Source organism: Vanessa cardui, chromosome 18, assembly GCF_905220365.1.
Source record: "Vanessa cardui chromosome 18, ilVanCard2.1, whole genome shotgun sequence".
NCBI lineage: Eukaryota > Metazoa > Arthropoda > Insecta > Lepidoptera > Nymphalidae > Vanessa > Vanessa cardui.
In genome coordinates this window covers 3,744,778-3,772,515 of record NC_061140.1, presented here as the reverse complement: position 1 = coordinate 3,772,515, position 27,738 = coordinate 3,744,778, and the positions used below count along the sequence as shown (strand labels likewise).

General features: G+C 31.5%; 3 protein-coding genes across 6 annotated transcripts in view; 2 read left to right on the top strand and 1 right to left on the bottom strand.

Annotated features, from left to right (window-relative positions):
• LOC124537195 (aldehyde dehydrogenase, dimeric NADP-preferring) overlaps window positions 1-17,451 on the top strand; it is a 32,771-nt gene extending 15,320 nt beyond the window's left edge. For 2 of the 3 annotated variants that reach the window (XM_047113934.1, XM_047113937.1), the window contains exons 2-11: window positions 369-412; window positions 785-1,024; window positions 7,992-8,213; window positions 8,766-8,929; window positions 10,599-10,829; window positions 11,438-11,641; window positions 13,428-13,543; window positions 15,125-15,260; window positions 15,770-15,920; window positions 16,784-17,451. In XM_047113934.1, the coding sequence (XP_046969890.1) occupies window positions 369-412; window positions 785-1,024; window positions 7,992-8,213; window positions 8,766-8,929; window positions 10,599-10,829; window positions 11,438-11,641; window positions 13,428-13,543; window positions 15,125-15,260; window positions 15,770-15,920; window positions 16,784-16,804 (1,529 nt within the window). In that variant the 3' untranslated portion in view covers window positions 16,805-17,451. Of the gene's footprint in view, window positions 1-368; window positions 413-784; window positions 1,025-7,991; window positions 8,214-8,765; window positions 8,930-10,598; window positions 10,830-11,437; window positions 11,642-12,380; window positions 12,497-13,427; window positions 13,544-15,124; window positions 15,261-15,769; window positions 15,921-16,783 lie in introns of all 3 variants that reach the window. The other variant, XM_047113935.1, reaches the window with a different exon arrangement.
• A 1,095-nt stretch (window positions 17,452-18,546) lies between these two features.
• Window positions 18,547-20,949, top strand: LOC124537608 (ras-like GTP-binding protein Rho1). Of its 2 annotated transcripts, none has more exons than XM_047114486.1 (2): window positions 18,547-18,685; window positions 18,893-20,949. In XM_047114486.1, exon 2 carries the CDS (start codon window positions 18,898-18,900, stop codon window positions 19,474-19,476), a length of 579 nt encoding a protein of 192 aa, XP_046970442.1. In that variant the 5' UTR covers window positions 18,547-18,685; window positions 18,893-18,897; the 3' UTR covers window positions 19,477-20,949. The 2 variants fall into 2 exon arrangements, with proteins under 2 accessions (XP_046970442.1, XP_046970441.1); XM_047114485.1 differs by having other exon boundaries at window positions 18,579-18,766.
• LOC124537607 (polynucleotide 5'-hydroxyl-kinase NOL9) lies at window positions 20,090-26,559 on the bottom strand. The gene is made up of 5 exons (XM_047114483.1): window positions 24,753-26,559; window positions 24,405-24,621; window positions 23,153-23,632; window positions 21,187-21,359; window positions 20,090-20,656 (listed from the first exon to the last, which is right to left on the bottom strand). The coding sequence occupies exons 1-5, from the start codon at window positions 26,389-26,391 to the stop codon at window positions 20,400-20,402; spliced, it is 2,766 nt and encodes a 921-aa protein (XP_046970439.1). The 5' UTR covers window positions 26,392-26,559; the 3' UTR covers window positions 20,090-20,399.
• Between the last annotated feature and the right edge of the window lie 1,179 nt (window positions 26,560-27,738).

Here is a 27,738-nt window from a genome sequence, read left to right as displayed (position 1 = left end):
TACTGATAAGTAGTAAAAAAAAATAAAGAACAATAGCCCCAGTGTGAATTCTTCTGTATTCATCACTCTCTATCTCCAAACAGCATGTTGTGTTCCGGTTTGAAGGCTTAGTAAGCCCGTATATCTAAGGCACAAGAAAAGTGACATCTTAGTCCCGAATTATAATATTGAATTGCCCATGTGAGGGATGTTTAATATTTCATACTCTCGTTTGGGCGGTGGTGACCATTTACCATAATTTTTCCGATTTGCCAGAATGCCTACGTTTTTAAATTATATTGTAGTAATTATGATGGCCAATAAGATAAGATCTGTCTGAACGCAATATATAATGAAACAGTTTATAAAATAACATATCTTTGTTGCAGGAACGTTATCACACTCCAAACCGAAACCAGTTAATATTTCAGAGGTAATATAACCCTATTATAAATATATGAATAACTATATTGATACATATTATCAATGGACATTATTAGTTCAGACCTCGATCATTTTGATTTTATGTATATTTGTAGAGCAGCATAGAAGTTTAAATGTAACCAAAAAATAATCAAATAAACATGATAAGTTGCGATTTTGATCCGAAAAAGCATCACACAGTTATATAAAAATTATGAATCTGCATTTGTCGGATGAAAATCTTCACACGTATATAACTGCATAAGAGACGCGTGGTGTAATAAGCTTATAAAACTTCTCAACTAGAGAGGAGTCTTTAGCCCTGTCGTGGAATGAAGACTCTTCTTTTTCTTTTCATTTAAACTTATTCAAAAATTCATAGATCGTCCAAAAAGCCCGGAACACATACAACAGTGGGATCACAAGGCCGTTGGAATGGAGAAAGAAACAATTAAAGAGCTTATTAAGGATGTACGAAGAGAACAAAAACGCTATGATAGACGCCCTCGTCAAAGATCTGAGGCGGAGCAAGATGGAGGCGATACTACTAGAAGTCGACTACCTGATAAATGATCTAACTAACACGCTGAATAATTTCGACGAGTGGACGAAACCTGAACTGGTAATTGAACAAATTTCTCTTACTTTTTTTAATGAGTTTTATTCACACTACTAACTCAGCGCACAATTATTTTATTACTAGTGATGGACCAACGTGATTTGAACCAACCTTCTTTTTATATACTTTTAGTAAAGGTTTTTTTTTTTTTTTTAATTATTTAAACTTAGAATGGGAATATGTAGTTCAAACCAAATTTCGTCAAAGGCTGAAGTTCAGCTGAAGCTGCCTAAATTTGTTTAAACCGAATGGAAAGTGATGTTGCTGGGTTTGTGTAGAGGATAATGAAAGTCACTAACTGGTTCACGATTTATTAACGAGACGGTACAATTATACGGACTGTGACGCACTTGACAGACACTCCGTTTTACATATGCAATGCTTCGAATTTTATACATGATATATGCCAAAGAATATGAGATACACAGATGTGAAATATTTTAGTCATAGAATATGTAACTTTACTAACTGTTTACTTTAATACCTATGTGCATATACGGCACAGTAAACTTCGGCTCATGACTAATTATTATAACTAGTTTTATCCGCATTTATCTAGCTTTCCCCGCGTGTGAGGTGCGGTGATGCTTAGGTACGATGTCCTTTCCTGTACCCCTGACATTTAATGACGATTGATTGGATACTTATGACGATAAGCGGAACGACCTCACTTTCACATTTATAATACTAGGATTACACCAAATAATCACGTAATATTTCATACATGATTAAACATTAAGTTCCTTTATTGGTTCCGATACCAATAGGGCTGGAACGGTGCTGATTGTATTTTGGTTTTTGTTCCAATTATTTAAGTTATTCTATTCCAATGACACAGAATATGCATAATTATCATCTAATTAATATTTACATAATTTTCTCACAAACAGTCAGTAAAGATGTTTTTAAAATAATATTTTTTAAATGCATTAGTTTTTTCGAACAACAAAAAACAACATCAGTCTGTAAATTTCCCACTGCTGACTTAAGGCCTCCTCTCCCTTTGAGGTTTTGAAAATTTTTGAATATTTCTTTGTAGTAGTTATTACGTCGTAAATGATACAAACTTGTAGATTCTCGTCATCGCGTTATCTTTCAACAACATTTAAAAAGTCCAAAACAAACATTAAACATTCTACATACTAAGCGATTACAACTTTTCTGTAGGAGTGTATGTCACTATAAATTCAGGCTAGAACAATTCCGATTTTTTTATGCGTTGGGAGTTGACCCTTATAATGGCTTAGATTATCGCCGCGAAGAGAGTCCAGGACTTATATATATTTAAAAAATCTTACTTTAAACTATTTTATCGTGCATTTATAACAACATTTAGAACACTATTTGTCGCCAGCGGCTTCATTTGCGTTTTAGTTTTTCGAGCTATGTTGTTATTCCTTAGGTTTCAAGCGTATTTCATACCAAAATATTATAAAATACGGTTCAATTATAGTCGTGAAAGAGCAACAGTCAGACAGAGATCGCATTTATAATATTAATATAGATTTAAAATTAAATGTAATACACATTTTCGAAATTGAATGCGTGAAAGATTTTTCACAAATCCAACTATTGTGAATGTTTTTTACGTGTGTGTTTTATAAATGAATTCGTTTTAAACGTAATCACTCAGCGAAATTGGATACAGTCATTTGTATTCATGACAATACTATAATGATATGCAAAAAACAGATCAAATCGTTTTACATGAATTTATTGTATCGTAAAATTTCGGCGACAAAATCAAATCTGATTGATAGCAGAACTACATATGAGAATTGTTGTTAATATATAAGGTCAAACATTATAAAAATAAATTTTTATAAATAAAAAAAAACCGCCTTCAAAAATGAACTAAAAAGAAAAAAATAATCAGTTACATCCATATCCAATTAACGATTTTTTAATCACCTCTCAAAGTCGGTGCCGACATTACTAATAAATGTACATAATACAAAAACTAAATCTATTTATTGTATAGATGACACCATTAGACAAACCTTACTATCGATACAAATTAAATGATTTCAATACAGGAATTTATTTACTTTGTTGGCACCGACTTCAAAAGGTGATTAAAAAATCGTAAATTGGATATGGATGTAACTGATTATTTTTTTCTTTTTAGTTCATTTTTGAAGGCGGTTTTTTTTTATTTATAAAAATTTATTTAATGCTTTTCAGTGTTGTTTTGTTATTTATAATTACAATTGGTAGTGTTTGTCATTCACTTTATTATACTCAGTACATTTTGGCTTTCGACTCTAAACATAACTCAACGCCGTTTCAATACGATGTGGACTGCAACTCAAATTAAGCGTTACCTAAGTTACAATAGCCTAATGTTAACTGCTCATCGCCAATTAGACAATACCATTTTTCCCGATGCAATGCCGTTAATCATTGAGGAATTCTCCTGGTAGTCCACCATCAGCTAGACTTCATCATAGGCATGTTTACTAACATCAATTGCTTGGCGACTATCTTAAAGAAATAGAACTAAACCCGTAAAATAGTTACTTACTAATAGGTTCTGATTACCAGTTGTGGTCTTCATCATCAGTTCCACTTCATCAAATGTCACTTTTTGTGAGCATATGGCCAAGGCACTTTGAATAAAATCGAAATCACTATAGGTGTGCCTATAAAATTTGAGGAGTTCCCTCGATTTCTCCAGGATCCCATCATCAGATCCTGATCTCCTGACAATGGGACCACCTGTAAAACATGCCCTTTCAAACAAAAAAAGAATTGTCAAAATCGGCCCAGCCATCTTCGAGTAATTCGGTAACATACATAAAAAATAAAAAAATAAAAAATAAAAAAGGCCCCGACGAATTGAGAACCTCCTCCTTTTTTTGAAGTCGGTTAAAAATAAATTTATTAATATTTATTTTATATTGTATAAAAAAATAACGTATGTAACTAACTACATAAAGAAAACATTGAAACGAGTAACTAATTAATTACTACATTTTAACGGTAACACTTTTAAATTGTTTTTCTTTTAGTAAGGAAGAGGAATCCAGTAGGATTCCTCTTGTTTTTTTGCACATATGTAATCTTACATACAGTAAAGTTTTGAGACACTACAAAATTGTTTGTTGTACAGAAACCTCTTTTGATACATACTATACAATCTATACATATTACAATAATCTGTATAAGATATTATATAAATACGTTTCTTTAACTTATAAAAGTACTCAATAAAATTAAAAAGGATTTTTACGTTCTAAATTTGAATGTGAAACTGGTTAATGAAATAAATATAATGCTTTTTTAAGAGTCAACATGGCCCAATGTTCGAAGATTGTGAGTTCAAGCCCGGTCAAGCACCACCTAATTTTCTTGTTCTTAATTTTTATAATTGGTGCGCTACATAACATGCAGAAAAGTATCGGTAATGGATTTTGTTAATATTTGATACAAAATCACTTCACAAAATCACAGTGATTGGAGAGTTCCTTTCGCTGTGGAAATAAATATTTGAATAATTCTCTTTTAAATATTTCATAACGTTGTTTGTATAAGTTATTGTGATTTTCTCCTTTAATTTTTGTTTTGGTGTGTTGGTACATTTCTGTACAATACGGTCCAATTCATCTTGTGCTCGAAGCTAAATGAAACACAAAAAAATACTCAAAGAAAAGAGTCTAGTGATCTTAGTCCAAGAGTGAAACCTTCACGAGCCACATTTCTATATATTTCATATCCACGTGTAACAAAATACATAATTACAAGGCCTGTGTATAATAATAGCTTTTGCAGCGAGTTTTCCTCAATCATTTGAAACTCAATCGTACAGAAAAAAAATCTGTATATTTTTTTCATTTCGGTATTTTCAAGGAAAGAATGAATAAACTTTACATTATGAAGTTATGAAGACGTAAACAGGGTTCACGTGACGGTATTTTACAATTGTCAATGTTTACATGATTGACACCCATTGATACAAACAATGTTCGTGTACTTGAGATAGCGATGACCAGGAAACTATAGATTTATTTATTCACGACGATATTCTGGGTGTTTGTGGTACCGTCGTTACTTCAGATTTACCATAACAAAAGTGCTTTAGCTACTTACATTGGGATCAGAGTAATTTATGTGATGTTGTCAAATATATTTTCAATTAAATACAATTCTTAGTTTAATGGCTTTTAGTTGTGCCGGCAGGGCACAGATTATTTCGCCAGTGTCACGTAAGATGGAGAAGACACGAATGAGACAAATATATTTTATTATTTTTTTATATTACTGTGTAGATTTAGGTTCTACCCACTCTTCATATATTCTACCGCCAAGCAGCTTAATATTTTTGTGTTCTGTTTTGAAGGGTCAGCCATTGTAACAGGCACAAGGTCAAAACAAGTTCGCCGGTTATTATTTTTTAAAACTCTATTTTCTATGGTGTTTACCTACCACTTACCCATTGGCCATTGCCCATTCGCCTATCTATATCACACTTACATAAAGTTATTCTAAATATTATAATATCTTGATTTAAGTTCATACTAAAATATATAATTTTTGGATAACGCCCATTTTTTCAGAAATCTTGCATAATATAACACAAACGTATATTACGTTTAATTGGCGCTTTAATCGAACCTATTACACAAGTCAACACGGTTTTTGAGTCTGAGTTCTGTGGTGCTGATTTTGTTTAGTTATGTCTAACCAAACAAGGAAAAAATAATTTCAAATTCGAAAATTTTTAATTCAGTTAAATTAAGAATTAAGAAAAAGAACTTTAATTTATTTGTTAATAATATTTATTTACAAGGAAACATAAAAAAAACAGAAACTATTTTAAATAAGGTTTTTTTTTCAATGTAAGTAAGAACTTTCTCGTATTAAGCTCCATGCTTAGTCACCAATCCTTCTTGAGCAAATTTCACTGTTTAAGCCGGGAAACTACTATTTCTGCTTTAAGTTTAGGTACAGTTCAGAAGATTCAGAAGATGATTTATCATTAAACTCTTCTGAATTAATAAGATGTGGCTTAACAGACACTGATTCGGGTAAGAACTCGCGGCATCCGCTACTACTAGACATTTCTGATAGCGGCAGCTGTCCCTTTAATTTTAAACGAGAAGGCACAGGAATATGTTCTCTGTAGGGTACTGGAGCGGTTGTTGATGGTAGTTCTGGGTACTGAATTTTCTTAGCATTTTTGCCAGCCCGAGGCTTGCGTTGATCAACTACACAAAACTAGCAATCATTTATGTGATTAGTGGGCTCTCTCCATATTCTGGGTACTGCGAACTTCATACATTTTTATCTCCTCAATACCAAGCTGGAACAAATAACACACACATATATAAATATGTATGTTGATACACACGTTGTTCATTATATATCGTAATTTTTTTGCAATTAGTATACTTGAAAGTTATTATTAACTCTCTTACCTTCTAATGTGTTTTTGCAGTTACCACACGGGAGTTTAGGTGCCCATATTTTATCTTGGCTTCGAATAGGTAGATAAAAATAAGCTTCACAAAGTCTTATATTTGACGAAAAACTATTTTTTTAACCCTTACTTTAATGAATTCGCCACAAATATAACAAAAATAATTTATGTTATTTTCACACTTTTTGGAAGCCATTTTGGACTTCGCGCAACACGAATGACGTCATTTCTCGGTAATGCTCATGCGCATACTGCTGAGACTACCCGCCGCTCCCCGTTTCATACGCGTAAACCTTTTCTAACCCCTTTACTGGTGTGTTAAATTCGTTGTTCCTTCTTTTCTGTCAAAATCTTAAAATATTTATTTTTCATTGTAAAATGTACAAAAGCAAACTTTATTTGTTATGAATTGTGCCTGTGATTACTTTAACTTGTAGACAATCAGAAAATACCAGTTTAATAACAAACCCAAAAAAAATATTTTTTTTTGTTGACTTGTGTTATTGGTATCTTTTCACTTTAACATAAGCTAACATACTATATATAGGAGCTATTTGCCCAACATATACAATCCATTACCTTTCAAGGATCATTAATATGTTTAAACTATTTATTGGTTTTTAAAACGTATAATGTGTGATTGAGGAAAAACTAAGAATAACCACCATTATCGTACATTCGCTACTGTTAATACAAAAGGTCGTATATAATAATTAAATTAGCAATCACAACTTCAAAAATATGTAATTTCCTTTATTTTTAAAATAATGTATAATGAATTTACGCCATACACTGCGTAAAATGGACAAAATATTATGAATTCATTACTGTGCATACAATCGTGGCAATGCAAGAAATATTAAGCATTCGTAACACTATTATTGCATCACCAACTTTGTGAGTCTTGGTGTAATCTCTCTTGTGCCTGTAATTCACTCACTCTTGTAACCGAAAATAAGTAACAATAAGTAACGCCATTTAACGTTAATATATAATTATTAGAAGTCTGTGCTACCAACACATAACGCCCAAAACAAAGCCCTTATACAAAACAAATGAAAAAAATGCATGGAAATATTCAATTTTTATTCCCTACCAAATAATTTTATACTATATATACGTCCAACCTTTGGCACTAACATATAACATTATATTCATTGTACTACATGTAGCTCTGATGCAAATGTAAAATATATGTAACACTAGCTGTGCCCGCGACCTTGTACGCGTTTGAATTTAACAAAAAAATAAAGCCTATGTTACTCCTGATTATATCAGTTATCTGCCAGTGAAAGTTCCCTCAAAATCGGTCCAGCCATGCCAAAGATTAGCCGAAACAAACAGACTGACAAAAATTGTAAAAAAATGTTATTCTGGTATATGTACCGTGTACACATACATATGCATTGTGTAGAAGATAGCTATTTTAATATTACAAACAGACACTCCAATTTTATTATATGTATGGATAAAGTGTTAAACATACCAAAAACATACTTACGATTACTAATACGATATAATATTTTAAATAACTTTTTCAATTTGTCACAGCCTCCGAAAGGTATCGTGAACGTTTTAGATGATGTGGTCATCTACAACGACCCGTATGGCGTGGTGCTCGTCATCGGGGCCTGGAACTACCCCCTGCAACTGTTACTCTTGCCCATGGCCGGTGCGATCGCAGCGGGGAACGTGGTCATCGTCAAACCTAGCGAACTAGCAGTCGCCAGTTCACAGTTCATTGTCGAAACGCTGCCTAAATACTTGGATAATGTAAGTGTTATTTTTTTATTTTTATGGTATAGGTTGGCGGACGAGCATATGGGCCACCTGATGGAAAGTGGTCACCATCACCCATAGACAATGACACTGTAAGATACATTACCTTACATCGTCAATGTGCCACCAACCTTGGGAACTGAGATGTTATGTCCCTTGTGCCTGTAGTTACACTGGCTCACTCACCCTTCAAACCGGAACACAACAATACTGAGTACTGTTATTTGGCGGTAGAATAACTGAAGAGTGGGTGGTACCTACCCAGACGGGCTTGCACAAAGCCCTACAACCAAGTAGACAAAACAAAAGCAAGTCAAATAATTGTATAGTATGGCTTCTTATTTCCAGTTGTAGGTATATTCTTATAAGTTAAAGTTTATGAATAAAATTGAACTCTGACACTTAGTCTGTAATTATACAGTCAAATTAACGCCTGAAGTTTAAATGTGTAACAATGCGGTGATTGTCCAACACGAATTATAATTGTAATGAAATCTTTAAGTATTCAAAAATACTTATTTTTCTTAAGGTATATTATCTTTTTAGGATGCAGTTTTAATCGTAGAAGGAGGTCCGGAAGAGACGACCGAATTACTAACACACAAATTGGACTACATCTTCTATACAGGAGGCACAAACGTCGGAAAGATCGTATACGCTGCGGCTACCAAACACCTCACTCCTGTTACGTTGGAGTTGGGAGGGAAAAGGTAAAGAGATTTTAACATTTCTAAATGGCCAGTAATGTAGTTGTGGCTATAAGTTTATGTAGAAACTAACGACCCGACCCGACTTCACACGTGTGCATTTCTGATACTAAATATACTAAAGGATTTTTCTTATTTCTTTACTTTATTGTCCATTGTATTATACACAAAATCTCTCAAATCACTCTTATTTATTAAAAAACCGCATCAAATCCGTTTCGTAATTTTAAAGATTTAAGCATACATAGGGACAGACAGCGGTAAGCAACTTTGTTTTATACTATGTAATGATGATATTCCATTATACAGCATGTTCTATTTTTACAGTATTGTTATTTATAAATTGTTTTCATTTTCCTTACTTAATTTCTTAATATTTGTGCCGTTTTGACGCTTACATCGTATGTATATACAATTAAAACATATTGTTATTTACTTAGAGCGATTTGCAGTAGCGTGGCTTCTAATCTCCTTAATGAGCAATTCGATACTCATCAATCATATTATATCTATAGACTAATTGTTACTAACCAAGCTATTGTGCAACTTTTTTTATTCTAAAAGATTGCTACGTTGCTATCAGTATGATTGTTCGATTATCATAGCTATTTGAGTGTTTATTCGGGAATAAAAAGGAAGATTCAATGCCCTATGCTCCAAGTACTGTTGATTGAGGTTCACAATAAATAAATAATAATAATAAATATGAGACAACATCACATACATTACTCTGATCCCAATGTAAGTAGCTGAAGCACTTGTGTTATGGAAATCAGTAGTAACGACGGTACCACAAACACCCAGACCCAAGACAACATAGAAAACTAATGGTAATCTACATCGACTCGGCCGGGAATCGAACCCGGGACCTCAGAGTGGCGTACCCATGAAAACCGGTGTACACACCACTCGACCATGGAGGTCGTCCGAATTTCCAAAATATCCATTTGTCCTTAAACATTGTGCATAACACAAATTAAGAACAAAAAATGGTACTTACCTGGACTTAACCGCCGATCAAGGGCAAATTATATTTAAAAATTGACACTTTATCGTAATAAAGCCGTTTTCATTATAAAGTAACGCAACAAAAGTAAGTGTGGTTTGGTCGAAGTTGGATCCGAATAGAATCTAGAAAAAGGTTATAAGCTAGTGGAATTGATTTCCAGTTATAATCCACGTGTTCTTATCTATTACTTAATATTAAAAGCCCAGTGCTCTTAATATCAAGTAATTTCATAATGATACAATTCAATCCCGCCAAATTTAATTTTATATTGTTATAGGTTCTCAAAATTTAGATGCATTGAATTGAATTTTTTTATTATTTAGAATCTGAATATATAATTCAGAAGACCGATTTTGGCCTTCCTCAAAATAGTTCTACCAAATATGTGAAACGTACGGACAAAATATACGCAAACACAGTTGTAGCCCTATTCCCTCATTCGCACAATCTGTGAGAAGACGAAAACGAAACTAACAAAGAAACTATACTTAGAGTTGTTATTGATAATTTCTTAAGCTTCTCGACAGATCTACCCAATAAAGTTAAAATGGAGGCCTGAAGTAATAGAACCCCATTTTTGAACCCTTGAACCTTTACATGTCCGAAATTTTAAGCTAAACTCCAAATAAACGAGGTCTTCATAAGTTCTGTTAATTATTCCAGCCCAGTGTACATTGACAACACAGTGGACATGGAGGTAACAGTGAAACGCGTGCTGTGGGGTAAATTCATCAACGTCGGCCAGACCTGCATCGCTCCAGACTACATTCTCTGCTCCAAGGAAGTCCAGGACAAGTTTGTTGAAATTTCCAAAAATGTTTTAAAGGAATGGTATGGAGAGGACCCCCAAAAGTCACCTGATCTTTGTAGGATCATTAACAACAGACACTTCAGGTGAGATTCTACATTAAACCGTTACCCTTATTAAAGTTTTTCAACCGGCGATTAGCGAAACAATGCGATCGTTCTGTCTCCTTCTTTTGAATGTCTACTCAATATTCTCATTGATAGTCATAGTTAATTACTGGTTTCTATTATCAGATACAGAGGAATTAGTAGAATTATAATTATGGCTGTTACTATCTTGAGTAGAATAGTTTCGAATATAAACTGTAAACACAGATATGTTTACAAGATTATATTCCTAGGTGGTAGGGCTTTGTGCAAGCCCATCTGTGTAGGTACCCACTCATTCTACTACCAAACAACAATGCTCAATATTGTTGTGTTCTGAATCGAAGGGTGAGTGAGCCAATGAAACAGGCACAAGGCATATAACACCTTAAGTTAAATGTTGATGACACATTGGTATTGTAAATATTAGTTAATACTTCTTGCGGTGCCCAGGTCTGTGGGTTACGGTATATACTTACTCTAAGGTGGCCCGTGGCTCATTATAACTGCCAATAGGCCACGTTATGTTGGGATTGAGGTGATATAACCATTGAGCTGTTCCAGGCTCTAATACATATATATGTTACATAAAACTATGGTCATTTCAGCCGTCTTCAAGCATTAGTTGATGCGAGTAAGGACAAAATAGCTGTCGGCGGTCGCTACGATGCTCAGGACCGTTTCATAGCTCCCACTATTGTAAAGAATGTGACGACCAGCGATAAAATAATGGAGGACGAAATATTCGGTCCGATCCTACCGATAGTGCCCGTCGAAAATGCATATGAAGCTATTCAATTCATTAACTCGAGGTAAGTTCGTTCAAAAATGTGACAATTAGAATTTATTATGTAACGTTAGAAAACCATAGATATTAAAATTACTTAGAGCTGGCAAATATTAAAACCTCATTTAAGTTAACATATAATATTAAATATAAACTGAAAATTTGAAAAATGATTTATAACATAAGACCATTTAAAACTAAAAGCCCCATGATGCGATTAATTTTGGTCAGATTTTGCATTGGATTGGTTACGTCACATTGCATTTTTAAATCCACCTTATGTGTGACTCATAAGGCTCATTTTACAAAACTTCGTGGATTCGATATTGATACGCTTAATAATTGGGTAACCATCACATTTATTTCATGAAGATTGGTGTTCAAATAAAAGTTGGGACTTTCGGTGTGAAAACAAACATGTTTGTTTGTACATGTGTGACAGTGTGCGTGTTTTTTTGCGTGTGTGCTTCCACCATACATGAGTTGACATTGGTGTACTTGATACACATTGATTCAAAACTGTAATAAATAATAATATTATTTATTTGCCTTTTGATGTTTTTTCTTATTTTTTTATTGAATCAATGTGTTTCAATTATTATTATTTGGATTTTTTTTTATTATTGTTAAGTTATAGATAAAAATGGTATTCCGAAAATTATTAGCATGGCAAGTAAATACGTGAGAATGTTGCCATACAAATAAAACTAAATATGTATATTTCACAATGAAACAACAAAAAAAGTACGGATGGATGTTTTCAGGGATCATCCATTAGTACTTTACCTGTTCAGCAAGCAAAGAAAAATTCATAAGCTGTTCACAGAACAGACACGATCGGGCAGTCTCTGTGTCAATGATACGATCATGTTTTACAGCGGTAAGATACGCGAGTTAGCCAATAACTGCCAGATTTTGAACACAAAAAGATCAAGATTATATGTATTACATATATTAACTGGATACTTAAAATCCATTTAAGTAAATAAGGATGTTCAAAATTTGGTTGTTAAAAGGATATATGAATAACATGTATAAAACTATTTTACCCAATATTTGGCTGAATGTTAGTTATAATGGCAAGTTTTTATAATTGTAAGTAATATGTTATTTAATTAATGCAAGACACGTTGGTTTGAAATATTTTAAATAAAGAACTAATTTATGTCAATTCTATATATTATTGGTCATAGAATTTAAGTGACTTGCATATTAAATAGTCGGTGAATATTCTAACGGATTGTAAACGTTATTGTACATAAATGGTATGATTAAGGTAAAGGCAAAGAATACAGATGGAAATAAAAGAGACTCTAAAGATTTGATATGCCAACTTTAGTAGGAATAGTCTTTTAGTTCTCGGTTAGCAGCGCTGACGACAGCGTATAACTGTCTCTCTCCCTCTATCTCTCTCTTTTACTCTTGAAGGCTTTTACGCTGGGGACGGCAGCCGTCCTTATTACTATTATTGCCGTGACAATTGTCATAACGTTCGTGGCCGTTTGGATCTGGAAATAATTGTCTATACACAATAAGAATTGATCTATGTACGTCTGTATTCTTTGGTTACGTGGTGGTGGTGATGGTGAGGGTTTCAGTGTGGTGGCGGGAACGTTCAATAGTCATGCTGAGAATGTACTGGTGTTGGATTCTACAACTATTCAATATATTTATTAAGTGTATCACATAACAATTTATTGTTGTATAAATATAGTAATACTTTTTTCGTTAAATAATATAATATCTCGCATTTTGTTTTACTTTTACTCGTAGTAGTAAATAATGGTGGTGGTTTATGTTATCTGTGATAGGGAAAAACCTTTGGTGCTGTACGTGTTCTCGACGAACAAGGAGGTGACAAAGAAATTAGTCGAAAATACTAGCAGCGGCGGCATGTGCGTTAACGATACTGTCATGCAAATGGGAGGTATGATGAAGGAAATTTTAAATAAATACGCAATCGTATACAAATTTTTACTTTCATCGAGAATATGCAACTTTATATATTATACACTTTTCATGTTAGCTTGACCTTTTTGACAGACGCACTAGTGATGAGAAACAGTAAATTTAACATATATAACAGTCGATGGAACGATGGAATGATTAATTTAAATTAGAATTAATTTTTGTTTAACTTCTTTTTCTAAAATGAGTTATACCGGCTAAAGAGACCCCAACAATGATCTTTAACAAGGATTTTTGTAATCGATACTTCCCTATCGTCCGACCGATGTAACATTGTACAAGCGTCTATTATTTTCAGTGTTTCTATTTAAATTTACTTTGAAGCAATAATATAATAGAAAAAGACTTAAAATTTTCGGATAACCTTTAAATCTATATGAACTTTAGCATCATATATGTACATATTTTTACAATTTTTAAATCATCAAATTAAGAAAATAATATGTAATAATATGGCGATCAGAAAAATTAACATCTGTCAAAAATATCAAGCTCTCTTGTACAGGGTACAGTACACATTTTGAATGTACTACTGATGAAGCAATATGGTTACATATTTTACGATGTATAATTTATTCCAATGACAGCAGGATTAAAGATAAACAAAACGACACAAACAAATTCCTTGCTTATTCGATAATAGTTCTTATGTACTATGTATTACAAACAGTTGTTGGTTAAACTTTATTTATAATACATTTTAATACTTACATATAGTCACTTTCACATACTTCCAAATTTCCGATAACATTTTCGCCGCAACAGAAACATAACATGCATTCTACATTTTTTAGATGTCGATTAAAAATTAAAAATTATCAATTGTAGGTCAAACATGTTTATTTATTTTTTAAAAAAAGCTATTGTAATCAGTTATAAACTCACATACAGTTGTCATACACACACACACACATCTGCACACATTATGTACTTACATAAAAAAAACAGTGCAGATATTTTACTCAAACCACTGTATGCAGACTATAAATAAATTTTATTATATGTTATATATTTTAGTATAAATAAGTTTTAATTTCAATTCAACAATCAAAAATTCAATTTGCAATCAATGAATTGAAACATAATATATTTAATTTTAAACTAATGTTATACTAAACACTTACTTAATAGACTTTAGGAATCATCAAATAAAAAATACAAAGCATAAGATGCTACAAAACTGTACTGGTAAATTACACTATTACAAATAAATCTACTACTTCCTTATCTTTCAAGGGTTCTATTTCTTCTTTTTTTATTGTAAATACTCTTTTAAGCATTAGTGAATTAATTTTATTGTAGCATGGTAAATATTGTTTGTAACAATATGAATAAATATTTTGAAAACTTGCTTCACTTAACGAATGCTAAAGCATGTATTATTATTATTAAGTTAACATTACTACAAAAAAATATATTTACACATTTAAAAACCTTTAAATTTTCAGCACATCTCTAAAGCTTTTGTATTTTGCTATTTAGCTTTAAATAATATAAATATTTAACTTTATGTCGAATATAATAAGGTTCATAATTACAGTTGATACGTTACCGTTCGGTGGTGTCGGTAACAGCGGTATAGGAGCCTACCACGGCAAGAAGTCCTTCGACACGTTTACGCACAAGAAGAGTTGCTTGGTGCGAAACTTCTCTGCCATTGGAGAGAAACTAGGATCGTAAGTTTTTGACCAATGAAAAAAGAGTATTTTGTTCCTAGAAGATACAGGTGTATGAAAATAATTAAAAGGAGTGTTTGATCTTTCGTTTTAAATTAATAATTTTATCAATTGTTCTTATTTACGAGATTCTTAAATAGCAATTAAAATTTAAATGATTATTGGTATGAAACCAATAATTCTTATAACGAAATAACGCAAAATACGTGTATAACAAAATAAATAATAATAATTTAGTGAGTCGTTGTTGCTTAGTAATTACTATTTTTTATAAATAATAAAAACATTATAAACAATCAAAGAGTTGTAGTATTCGACTAGTTAGATTAGTCGACTTTATTATATTTACACTTTGGCACTTTAATAATTGGGCCATACTCCAGAGATAAGCTAAGGGCACTTAGGGCACCTTCTATTAAAACTCAACCAATTCTTAGCTTACTCTGAGAGTGGTAGTTAACCATATTATTGAGCTAGTGTGTATGTTGCCTAACAATCGTTTATTTTAGTGGTCGCTACCCGCCCTACTCCGACGGCAAGCTGAAGTTCATCACTACATTGATGAAGAAGCGCCAGGGTCCATCCTTCACGTACTTGCCACACTTCATTGCCTTTGCCCTAGGAGTTGGCCTGTCTTACGGAATTTTCGCTTGGCAGAAGGTAAAGAAGTGACTTCTATAAATCATTTTATTTCATACTTAAAAATGTCATAATTATAATATTATAATTATGTAGTAAAATAATTTGAATATTCTACATCTCGAACCATTTACTAAATCATATAAAATATTATATAATTTTAATTATAAAATACTTGTAAAGTACTCTGTTAAACATATTATATGTAATATATTTTGCAATAATAATTTATTACATAGGGAAACACTGGCTAAAAATAATTATTATAACTGTATTAGAATATGTTCAAAACAATGTATTTGAAAAAAAAATATTCTGATTTGTATAATTCAGTTCTATATTTAAAATATCTTGTGCTTATTATATAAAATTCATGTACATGTAGCACAAAAAGTGTTTGTTTACAAGCAATATGCTCTAATATCTTTAATTTTATGTTTTGTTAAGAATATAAATTTTTATTAAAATATTAGTCTGAATACAACTTTCTTTCTTTCTTTGCTTCAATAAAATAGTATTTTCGAAAATATGAGATTGTATAACCAGTATTAATTTGTTATAAAGTTTTTTTAATTAATAAGCTGTTTTATTGCTACCGTTTAAGTTAGTTGAAATAAAACAAAGCAAACCCCAGCGCAGATTATGAAATTATTACATAGTATTTATTTTATTTATCAATTATTATATGTATTAAACATAAATCAGTTTTTCATTCAAATTATTATACTAATTGCTATGATTAATATGCAAAAATTTGATGCAATATAAAAAGATCATGTTACATTCTATTATACTTTAAGATATATATTTTGTAAAGTTTAAAATAAAATTTGCCTATTATAATTTTTCTATTAATATTTCACTTCAATTTCAATTTTTTACAGATGGCCTCTGAAGAATTATAAAAGACAAAACTGCACCGGGATGTCGGGAGTTTGATATTTTTTTTATGTCGCTGTTCTTAAATCTTTAAGAAATGATTATATTTAAGATATCCTTTAAAAATATAAATACTTAACAGCTCAAATTGTCAGTACCTCAATGGTAATAATTCTCGCTCAAGGTATCACAGATATTCTTCAGCATTCATTTGATTAAAAATAATTTTGAATAATTAACCAGATTGCATTCCATTTTTCTGATTGTGTTTTTGGTTTAGTTGATTTTTTAGAAGTTTATCTTGAAGCTTATTTATATTTTTTTATCTTATTTTTAAATAAATCTTTATTTTTTGTCAACTTATATAAAAAAATATCTAATTTAACTCTGTAGATACTCAAAAAACTTAAGCTGAGATTTGAAAAAAGAATAGAAAAAGCTACTTGAATACTCTTAGAAAATGTTTAACATGTTATAAATTTATTTTTGTACGCATTCAGCATTTGGCCTTATATTTAGTGAATAGAACAGCTAAGGTTTTAAGGGTGATTAACTATTTATAATAAAATATAATTAAATGCAAAGCATATTTAATAATTGTTATATTATATTTGTGATAAGATGGTGAAAAAGGTGAAAAGACTGTTATTTTCTGAAATAAATATTGAAACTATAAACGACTTTTATTCTACCTTTTTGATCTTCCATTTTGTTTAAATTTATCAAATTTTATCTCATTTACATATAAGTTGAAAAAAATTAAAAATACATATATCAATATGATACCTTATATCAATATGATCAAGTTATGTGTATAATAGGAATTGGAAAGAAAAACACAATCATGTTAATAGTAATTAATATTTTTTTTTATATCTTCAACCTTAAAACATAAATACGTATTTCGAAATAGATTAAATCGACCAAGATTTGTCCACCTATTCATGTGTTTTCAATCTTAATAAGTCCAAGTGTACACTATCAGGAATTTTTAAAGATTTTTTTAATTTTCATGGAAAATATAACCAATGATATTCTAATAAACAGATATGTTATATCCATACCAAACAAAAAGGATAGCTTGATAAAAACAATAAGTCAAAGGTATAACTAGATGTTTTAATTACGCAAAACGTATTACTACGTAATTATGATGTATTATAACGTATTACTACGTAAAACGACTAAAGGCAAACTTCCCAATTAGGACGTTTTCTAGTCTTCACTTTTTGCGCGTTAATAACATATCTGTTTACTACAACATCATTGATATAACCTATTAAATTATCTATAGTCACTATACACATATAGGCCATAAGCTTGTTTTATTTTATATTTAAATATGAAAATCACACATTGGTGTTATTACGTCATAAATCACAATTTTGAATAAATGATTACTAATAGTAATTTGTTATAATATACATTTCTTTATAATTATTGTATCAAATGTAAGTATATCATTATTATATCATTTCTCTGGATGTATAAGGAATCATTCACACTGTTAATCACAGTTCATATTTTTTTGATATTTTAATAAAAAATCATTAAAACAGAAAAAAGTTAAAAGTAAATGTCAAGTATATTTTTGAAATTTTTTTATGTAAAAATAGTTAGACCTTAATAATTTTTGTACAAAGGTATTAAAACATAAAATAATAAAAAGTTTAACAATCATCTTTCATTTTTATTACAATAATCAAGCATTATTTTAAATACGAAATAATTTTTAGGATACCAAAAGTATACCATAAAGTTGTAAATGTTTATAATGATTTATAACTACAATTTTTGTGAGTTGCAACACTGAGTTACGAACGAAACGAAAGTGCTTGTGATGAGCAAAGACGAATAAAAAAGTGTCGATAGGTCAATATTCTGCAGAAATTAGCCAGAATCTTCAGGTATCTACAAAATATACTAAATAACCACCCTCGCATGTGAGGGTACTATGTGGTGGTGCTGTTCTTCTTCCGCTAGTTCAGGTGCTTATTCACATTTGAGGGCTTGTCTGACTACTCCCTTCCCATATTCCTATACGGCGGCCATATTTATAAGTCATGAAAGGCGTTGACGCTCATCATAATTATTTGCGTTGTATTCTTTTACAGGACCGATGGCTGCAATACGCAAAAAGTTAGTGATTGTTGGTGATGGTGCATGTGGTAAAACATGCCTGTTGATCGTGTTTAGCAAAGATCAGTTCCCGGAAGTGTATGTGCCGACAGTATTTGAAAACTACGTCGCCGACATTGAGGTTGACGGCAAACAGGTGGAACTAGCATTATGGGATACGGCTGGTCAAGAAGATTATGACCGACTACGACCTTTATCGTATCCAGATACTGACGTTATCCTCATGTGCTTCTCGGTGGACTCGCCCGACTCGCTCGAGAACATCCCGGAGAAGTGGACGCCTGAAGTAAAACATTTTTGCCCTAACGTGCCTATTATTCTCGTGGGTAATAAGAAGGATCTACGCAATGACCCTGCCACAATCAATGAGCTACGTAAGATGAAGCAGGAACCTGTGAAGCCTCAAGAAGGCCGAGCTATGGCTGAGAAGATCAACGCATTCGCGTACCTTGAGTGTTCCGCTAAGAGCAAGGAAGGTGTTCGTGAAGTGTTCGAGACGGCGACTCGCGCCGCGTTACAAGTTAAGAAGAAGAAGAAGACTAGGTGTTCTCTGCTGTAATTGTGCTGTTGTCGGAAGAACTCTGATTTATGAATCGTTCGCATACTGCCTGAAAACTTACGTTTGATACGACTCGAACTCTGCAGCAGTCGCGACGTCGGCCACACAGTGCTTCCTTCCGATACTGACAGCTGACGCGATGTCGCGGCCCGCGTAGCACGCACACCCACTCAGTATTCGTGTGGCTATACTTTCACAATTGGTACTTGTATATTTTATAGATTATCTATAAAGAATAAGCGTAATTGCCTTAACAGATATAGTCAGGGCAAATATGGGTCCATATCCCCATGGACTCGCTGGATTTTTTCGTGCTAAACTATCACATGTTATATAATCAAGTAGCATTTCTTCAACATATAGATTCCTCGACCGGTGTCGTCTCAGCGAGACTTTAATGTTTAGTTTGGTATTTTGTATTTTAATTTTTTCAATAAAATAGTGATGTATAAATTGTGTAGGAAGTTTATTTGACGTGAAGCGCAAGCTTCATTCTGACTTAGCTAAGTGCCTGTCAGTTAGACGTACATGGTGCGTCTTCGAGACGTACAATTCGATTTTGATCATATAAGGCAGTTTTATTGTAATCTATTGTTTGTGTGAAATTTTAACTTCCGTATGGTTATATTGCATGCTAATATTATTTATTAGTAATAAACCCCATATTTTAACAATTCTTTTCTAAACTTTTTGACTTTTATAAAAAATTTAATACAGCATTTATAAATCAAAGGTTTCTATCTAGGATGGGGAAATATTTAAGTTAAATTCAATCATCTATGTTATGTTTTATTAGTATTGTAAGTACAAAATTATCTTTCAAATATACATGAATTAACATAATTAGACTTCCTTTTATAATTTAAGATATTTTGGATCTATTCCAATTACAAATTTATTAACTAATTAACCAAGCTTTCAATTTAGGAACTCCTTGCCATTTTTAACAGTTGCAGAGGGTTGAACTTTCTGCGAGGTGTGGACATTAGTTGCTTGTTGAGGTCTTGAGTTATGGTGCGATAGGGGACCACAGTGCCTTTGGGTAGCTGATTCTCCTGTCCCACCAGTTCTGGAACCCAGTCTGCATACACCAGAGTGTCCACACTGCCGAGTTCTTTGCTTGGCACTGGTGTTATGACATACAAAATTTCCTTTTCCCAATCAACTCCTCGAATAAGACCTGCAAGTACGACAAATATATTGCATCGTATTTGCACTTATCAGTTAATCAAGCACTATATTATAGCACTTTTATTGATAACACAAATATGATATTAATGTACTTTGTTCGAGTTACATCATCTTTTGAGTCATTTAGGTGGTTTAACTTGAAGCAAGATAACACTTTACAACTATATGTTTATTTAATTAAAATAAATTTTTCTAGACTTTTATATTATCAATAACATATTGTTATCACCTAATTGTGAGAATGGATTTAATTGTAATAATATATTTTATATCATAATTTCATCTAAATTTTTTTTTCTCTGAAGACTGTTTCTTAATAATTCAATATTTACCTTATACAGTAATATGTAACCATATAATACTATTTATCTATACTTATTCAAAGTTGTCGAATAAGCGTAAGTTATAAATAAGTATATTTATATATTATAATGAAAATATTTAACAGTTGCCAAGTCAGCCATAACCAAGACTACTCATTGAATTTATTATAGAAAGTATAGAAGTAATTAACATTACCATGTCCGTGGCATCGCAACGGTTTATCGGACAGTGTAAACACCTTTGGGCCGGCGGTTACGCGCTGTGCCGCTTGTTGACACAGCGCCACCACTTTGCCATTGATCACCTTCGTAACGCAATCTTCCTTTATGATAACATTTGTGCCGATATACAAGTCTTTTAAATGAACCCTGAAACATTATAAATTTATATGAGATTTTATAACGTCTAGATTGTTTATATAAAATGAAGATACTATGAAAAACATTGTATATTTTTGTATCATGCCTTTTCGTTGATTACAAGGAATACAAATTTGTTTTTTTTTACTCGTAGATTAAGGCATTCATGATAAAGCTGTTCTTTTGTCTCATTAAACGATTATTTTGTTACGGCCAGAATAATCCTATATCCTGTTTATTAATAATATATATAAATAATTCACGTTAGTTGCAACTGATAACAAACATTGAATAATGACACGGTATTGGCGGTCAGTGTGAGTCATCCGATTCCAGAAGCAGAGATATGCCATTGCTCATTGCTAAAACAATGTGATAATCGGTTAGTCTATGTGACATTCATAAAAAAAACTTGGGTTTTATAACGCTCTACATAAGGCTTAGAGTCTATAAATCATAAAACACCTGTTGCTTTCATCCGAGCGCAACTAACTGTTGCACTTGTGCTGATACATCGACTTCAATACAAAGATTTATTTACTTTAACTCCCTTTGCATATAGTCATATTAGAATAACAATACTGAATACACATAAAGAATTTTCATCATCAGCCAGTGTTCGTACTCTATCGGACATACGGTCCCAGAGCACGAACTTTAAATTGTTTATTATCAGCGAGTCTAAACACCTACTTCAATGTTTATAACAATCAAAATACGATTGATTCGATTTTTAAATTACTGACTCATGGTAACCGTAGCCGATGTTTTACATAAATTAAAAAAATATTAATTAATAAAAAAAAATTATAGAAGTAAACCTACTAAATAAAACTACATATAAACATATGTACTATGCCTTAATAACATTAATTTTATATTTTTTTCTATTAGTTTTTATCGTCCAAGCACCACCGGTGCGTTGCAGTGACATCATTAGCTCCGCGATGCGTCATGAATTATAAGAGACGTGACGTGTCGAGCTACATCCGAACGGGTTTAATAAACATGACGATACATTATTAAAAGAAAGTACCTACAGAGGTTTAGTAACCGAACCATGGCATATTTGTATATAAAACGAGCTACTATGGCTATTGTAGTGATTCCAATATCAATAATTCAAGTTAAAATTTATCGATTCATAAAATTCTATTTAATTACGCTATCTATTACGTATAGTGATAAAAATTCCATTACTTTTGATATGAAACAACTGTTAATAATATGTATGTTCTTACTTTCATAATTGTTACTGATGCAAAAATACATTGGACCTGTTGGAAAAAAATCTAGTGGCAGTGACGTCACGACTTAGGGCTATGAATCGACAACGGGGAACCACTTGCACTTATTACGCCAGGATATAAATACATAAGGTAAAAGAATAGAATTAATACTCAGTTGGACAGTGTTAAAGCTTATTCCGCCACGCTACGCTACAACGGATCGGTGGATACAAATATGGCATATTTTCTTCTGCCACATACCGGTTTCCTCACAATCTTTTTCCAGACTGTCGAGGCACGAGATAAATTATGAACACAAGCAACAACCGTATAAAACATTGTTACAAACATGAAAAATAAGTAATTATATTATTTACTTTAAAAAGTTGTCCCTTTAGTAAATTAATTTTATTCATTCAATTCAACATTAGACTAAGCAATTTTAAATTGATTTCTGTGATCTTTTAATTACTCCAATTCAAAAGGTAAGTTTTATTTGTAAAACTATCGTCATCGTTTGTAAAGATCTAATTTAGGTAAAGTTAAAAAGTATAGCTGTACCGTAATACTTACTGATATGGGACTATTCCCAAGAAGTTATTGTGAATTTTTATTAATTGGCTAAAGTAAGCCAAGAAGTTCAGATATCTCTCATCCTTAGGTCTTAATGAGAATTTTCCTTTAAAGGATCTCTCTTTATCATCGGCTAGTACAAAAGAATAATTCAAATCATTAGGGCACGATATATTAGCGAATAAGTAATCTCTTCTGTAGTCTTCATACATCAGCTTAACATTATTTGGTCTGAGAAATGATTCAAAACGCTTCTTGTTACTTTTAGATTCATATTGGACCAGGTAAGTGGGTTTTGAGAGTATAGTGATGAGCGTAATGAACTTGTGTCCTAAGACGTTCGTCATTCCCATGGTATTTATAATCCACCGCATGTTGGCTAAAGTTTCATTGTTACTGCAATGAGTTATTAGACTGTGGACCGCGGAGACATAACGTTTCGCATTGTCCATTGTGTTGATCATGCCTATGTTTAGCATTCTGAAACAAAATATCGAATTAAAAAATGTTTTACTTATTTTCACCAGATTACCTTGCTTTTTGTAGATGTAAATATTTATTATAAAAATAGTATTTTTCTTTTAAACCCGAACAAATATTTCGATACGACTATAAAAGACGATGTTAAATAAAATGAAGGCTTTTATTTTTATACTTAATGTCTGATAAATTAATTAAAAAAAAATAAGCATATGATTTTTCTATTACTAGTATATTATAAATTGTTTACTAAATTAAAGGTAATGAAATAATCACATTTTTATTATTTTTATAGTATATATAATAATATTAGCTAGAATATATTGTTTTGTTTGTTTACAAACAATTTGAATAGGATTTCAGCAAATATATAATTATATTTGTTACCAAAAATAACAGGACTTTGTTAATCTTAGTAGCTTCAATAATTAAATATTCTCTGCTGCTTGTTAAAAAGTTGTGTTGAAACTTTTTACAATTTTTTGCGATTCAATGCTTTCGAAAAAATTTCATCAACATACAAAGAGACAAGTATTAAATATTTTCTAAAAAAAAAATCGACATATCAAGGCATGTCAAGCATTAACCAAGATTATTAAAAAGTTAAATAATTACGAAATTTAATGCCATGAAATGAAAATGATGTTTAACAGAAAATATTAGATAGAATTGGATTGAATAATAACTATGTACATGAAAATGTAAAAGTCATTTCTAACAAAGAAATTATAACAAGTTTTAAAAATAATATCATAAGAAAATGAATACAAACATTTCTGGTTTCTTCAGATGTGTAAAACTTGGTCCAAAAAGTGGAGAGGTAACAATGGTAGCTCCAATATTTCCTGCCACTGTAAATTCACATTGTCCAGGGTCCAAATCCACTACAAGTACTGGACCATTCTCAAGGAGTTTATTTACCTGATACCTCAAATATGTTGACTTTCCAACACCAGCACCTCCGCAGACTAGCCCTCTACTTAATTTATCTAAAAAAATAATAATCATGCATCAATTATAAAATGTCTTCAAATATATTAATAATGAAGCAAGTTAAAACTAATAACAAATATAATTTTGAGAAGCAACGAAAATTTAAAACTGTTTTATAAATACACACTTTGAGCATGTCCATTTGCTTCTTTCCAAATTGGATGTATTTCAAAGGATTTCCATGGTCGTGCAGAAAAAAGAGAGCAATTTAGAATATCTGATGCTTTTATGAAAAATGGTTCCACTATTTTATTTGGTTTAACAAAAATATTAGTGGCTTTAAAATTACTATCTATAAAGTCCATTGTCACTTCATCCAATGACTGTAACATCATAATTCCATCTTGATGCCCAATGGATGTCACTATGTCTTCAGCTTCAGTTGCTGAGAGACCAGCAGAAGTAAGTTTACCAAATAAGCCATAATAAGTGCTCGAATGTTCAACTGTCTTAATAAATTGAGCAAAATTATAATATGGTGCATAGATGTTACAAGTGTCATCTTTAAGGGTATAACCAAATATTTCAAGTCTCCCAAACAAAGCTTTGATTTTAACCTTTCCTTGTATGAACAGTTCTGAAGGATGCTTTAATGTTAATATACAACTATTTCTGGTGTAGTATAATTTAAATTTTTCCTCTAAATTAACAGCCTCTTCTGTCATTAATAATTCTGTATCTGATTGTGGTTCAGATAATAATGTATTATCAAGATTAGTTGTACTGTCTTCTATATTTGTATTAACGGATATTTCTAAATTTTCAAGTTCTTTATCAATTTCTTCAATTGGGGGAATATCATCTACTTCTGGAATTAAACTACAAACATCATCCTCTGTCTGAATATCAACATTCATATTTTCCTCATTGAATATATAAGAATTATTAGTAGAGGAAACAGTATTCAAATTCTCAGATGGTAAATTTCTGATAGTGGAGTATTTGTACTCTCCTATAATTTCATCTAAACTTTGATTTGGCATATCTGTAGCTGTTATTGAAACAAATTGAGGGGAATTTGCATTAGTTTCAAAGTCACTACTGAGTTCAATCTCATTACTGCAACTAGGTGAAATATTTTCACTATAAATAGTATCTTTTTCTAAAACTTCTTCTTTTTCAGGTTCATTTTTATGTTTTAACCCTCTTTGTCTACTATAGTCATCACTGTCAACTTCACTATACTTGCGTTTGTGTTTCTGTTTTTTAACTTTTTTCAGTTTTTTCGTTAATTCTATTTTTTTAAGAATTTCGGCTGCCAAGTTACCGTCTGCATCAAACACATTTGAATTTTCACTTTCAGATGAGGATTCCAGAATTCCACTTATAATGGATATATTACTGTCACTCAAAGATGATTCTTCATCAATATAGTCTTCAGAAAGAGATTCAATGTTTTCGTTACTTTCAGAAATTGAATTCTCATAGAAGTCATCTTCATGAGTGGGATTATTATCAGAAAGTATATTTGAAGTACTTAAACTTTCACTTAAATCAGTCAAACTACTTTCATCGTTAGCCGTTGTCTCTGCATGTGTAGTATCGTCTTCATGAGTAGAATTGGTTAGATTTAAGTCTGAGAATCCACTTACTGATGTAGAATCGTCGAAATCATTTTTAACATTACCAGCATTTTGTATGAGTTTATTATCACTGACTTTATATCCGTATAACATTTGTTTTAATTGTTTCTTAACATTTTCTGTTGATTTCTTACTTTTTGGTTCATCACTTTTCATAATGTGCGCTTTTTCAAAAAACTCCATTATTATTGATATTCTTCACTTTACAATTTTTAAAATAATACTTCTTGATTATATGTTACTATAAAATATTCCTTTAATACATAAAAAGTTATAATTTCCAGACAGTTTTATAAAACTAGCCTAAACTAAAACATAGGAAATCACACATGCCGCAAGCTGTCAAAATACATCAACATAGCAATCTGTCACCGTCATTTACATGTTGTCATCTGTCAATGAATACTATAGAGTATAAAGTATTCTTCATGAACAAATGTGGCACTCTACCAACGTATGAAATTAATGCTGGCATGAACTAGGCATTGTTGGAGTTAGAGTTAATTGGTGGAACACTTCCACTCTGTAGTCGGTAGAGTAAAATGACATAATAGAGGCAACTTATTCTGTTAATAAAATTTATAAATCTCAATTAGTAAAACTATGCCAAAAGGAAATTTCATGTAATGTTATCTTGTATCAATAATGCCTTTTAACAAATTATTCCAGTAATGTTGTAATAAATAACATAAGAACAACACAAATATATGCCTGTTAATTAAATTAGAATGATTTTATGTAATTCGGAGTAAAGTATAAAATGTTATATAAATGAAGAAAAGTGTGAAATTGCTAATAAGTGGCGCAATTCGTTTTAAATAGTACTATAATGTTGTTTCGTAAAAATGAAAAGGTTATACATTTATTTAGAATCTATATTTTATTTAACAGGCCCAATTGGACCAGATAAATTTCAATGGTCAAATGGTAATTAAAGTTCAATGGTATAAATTAGTATACCATTGACCTATTAAATTATATCTCGTCCGGGCTGACTTTGAACACAACCGCTAATCTCAAGAAATACTAGCCCACTATACAAACACAGGCAAACTCTTTATTAATAGGTTGGGGAAAAAGTTTCTTCGTATTTTATATGAAAATTCAAAAAAAAATTTTTTATATTTTATTTACATTTGACTAAAGTATGTAGGTGAAATTTTGTTCCATAACTTCTTGCCATCTTGTTGGTAGTGACATGATCCCATTGCTGTAAAAATTTTGGGGCTTCTGATCGAAAAACTGCGACAAGTGGTTTTGGCAGTTCTCTCGTGATGTTAACCTGACACTGCCTAAGGAATTCTGCAGAGACCGAAACTGATGAAAATCTGAAGGTGCAAGGTCAGGACTATACGGCGGATGCATTAATACCTCCCAGCCAAACTCTCGTAATTTTTGTTGAGTGGCTAAAGATGTGTGAGGTCTAGCGTTGTCATGGTGAAAAACCACACCCCTTCTGGAGATCAATTCTGGCCGCTTTCTCTCAATTTTTTGCTTCAATCTCATCAATTGTTCGCAATACAGTTCTGA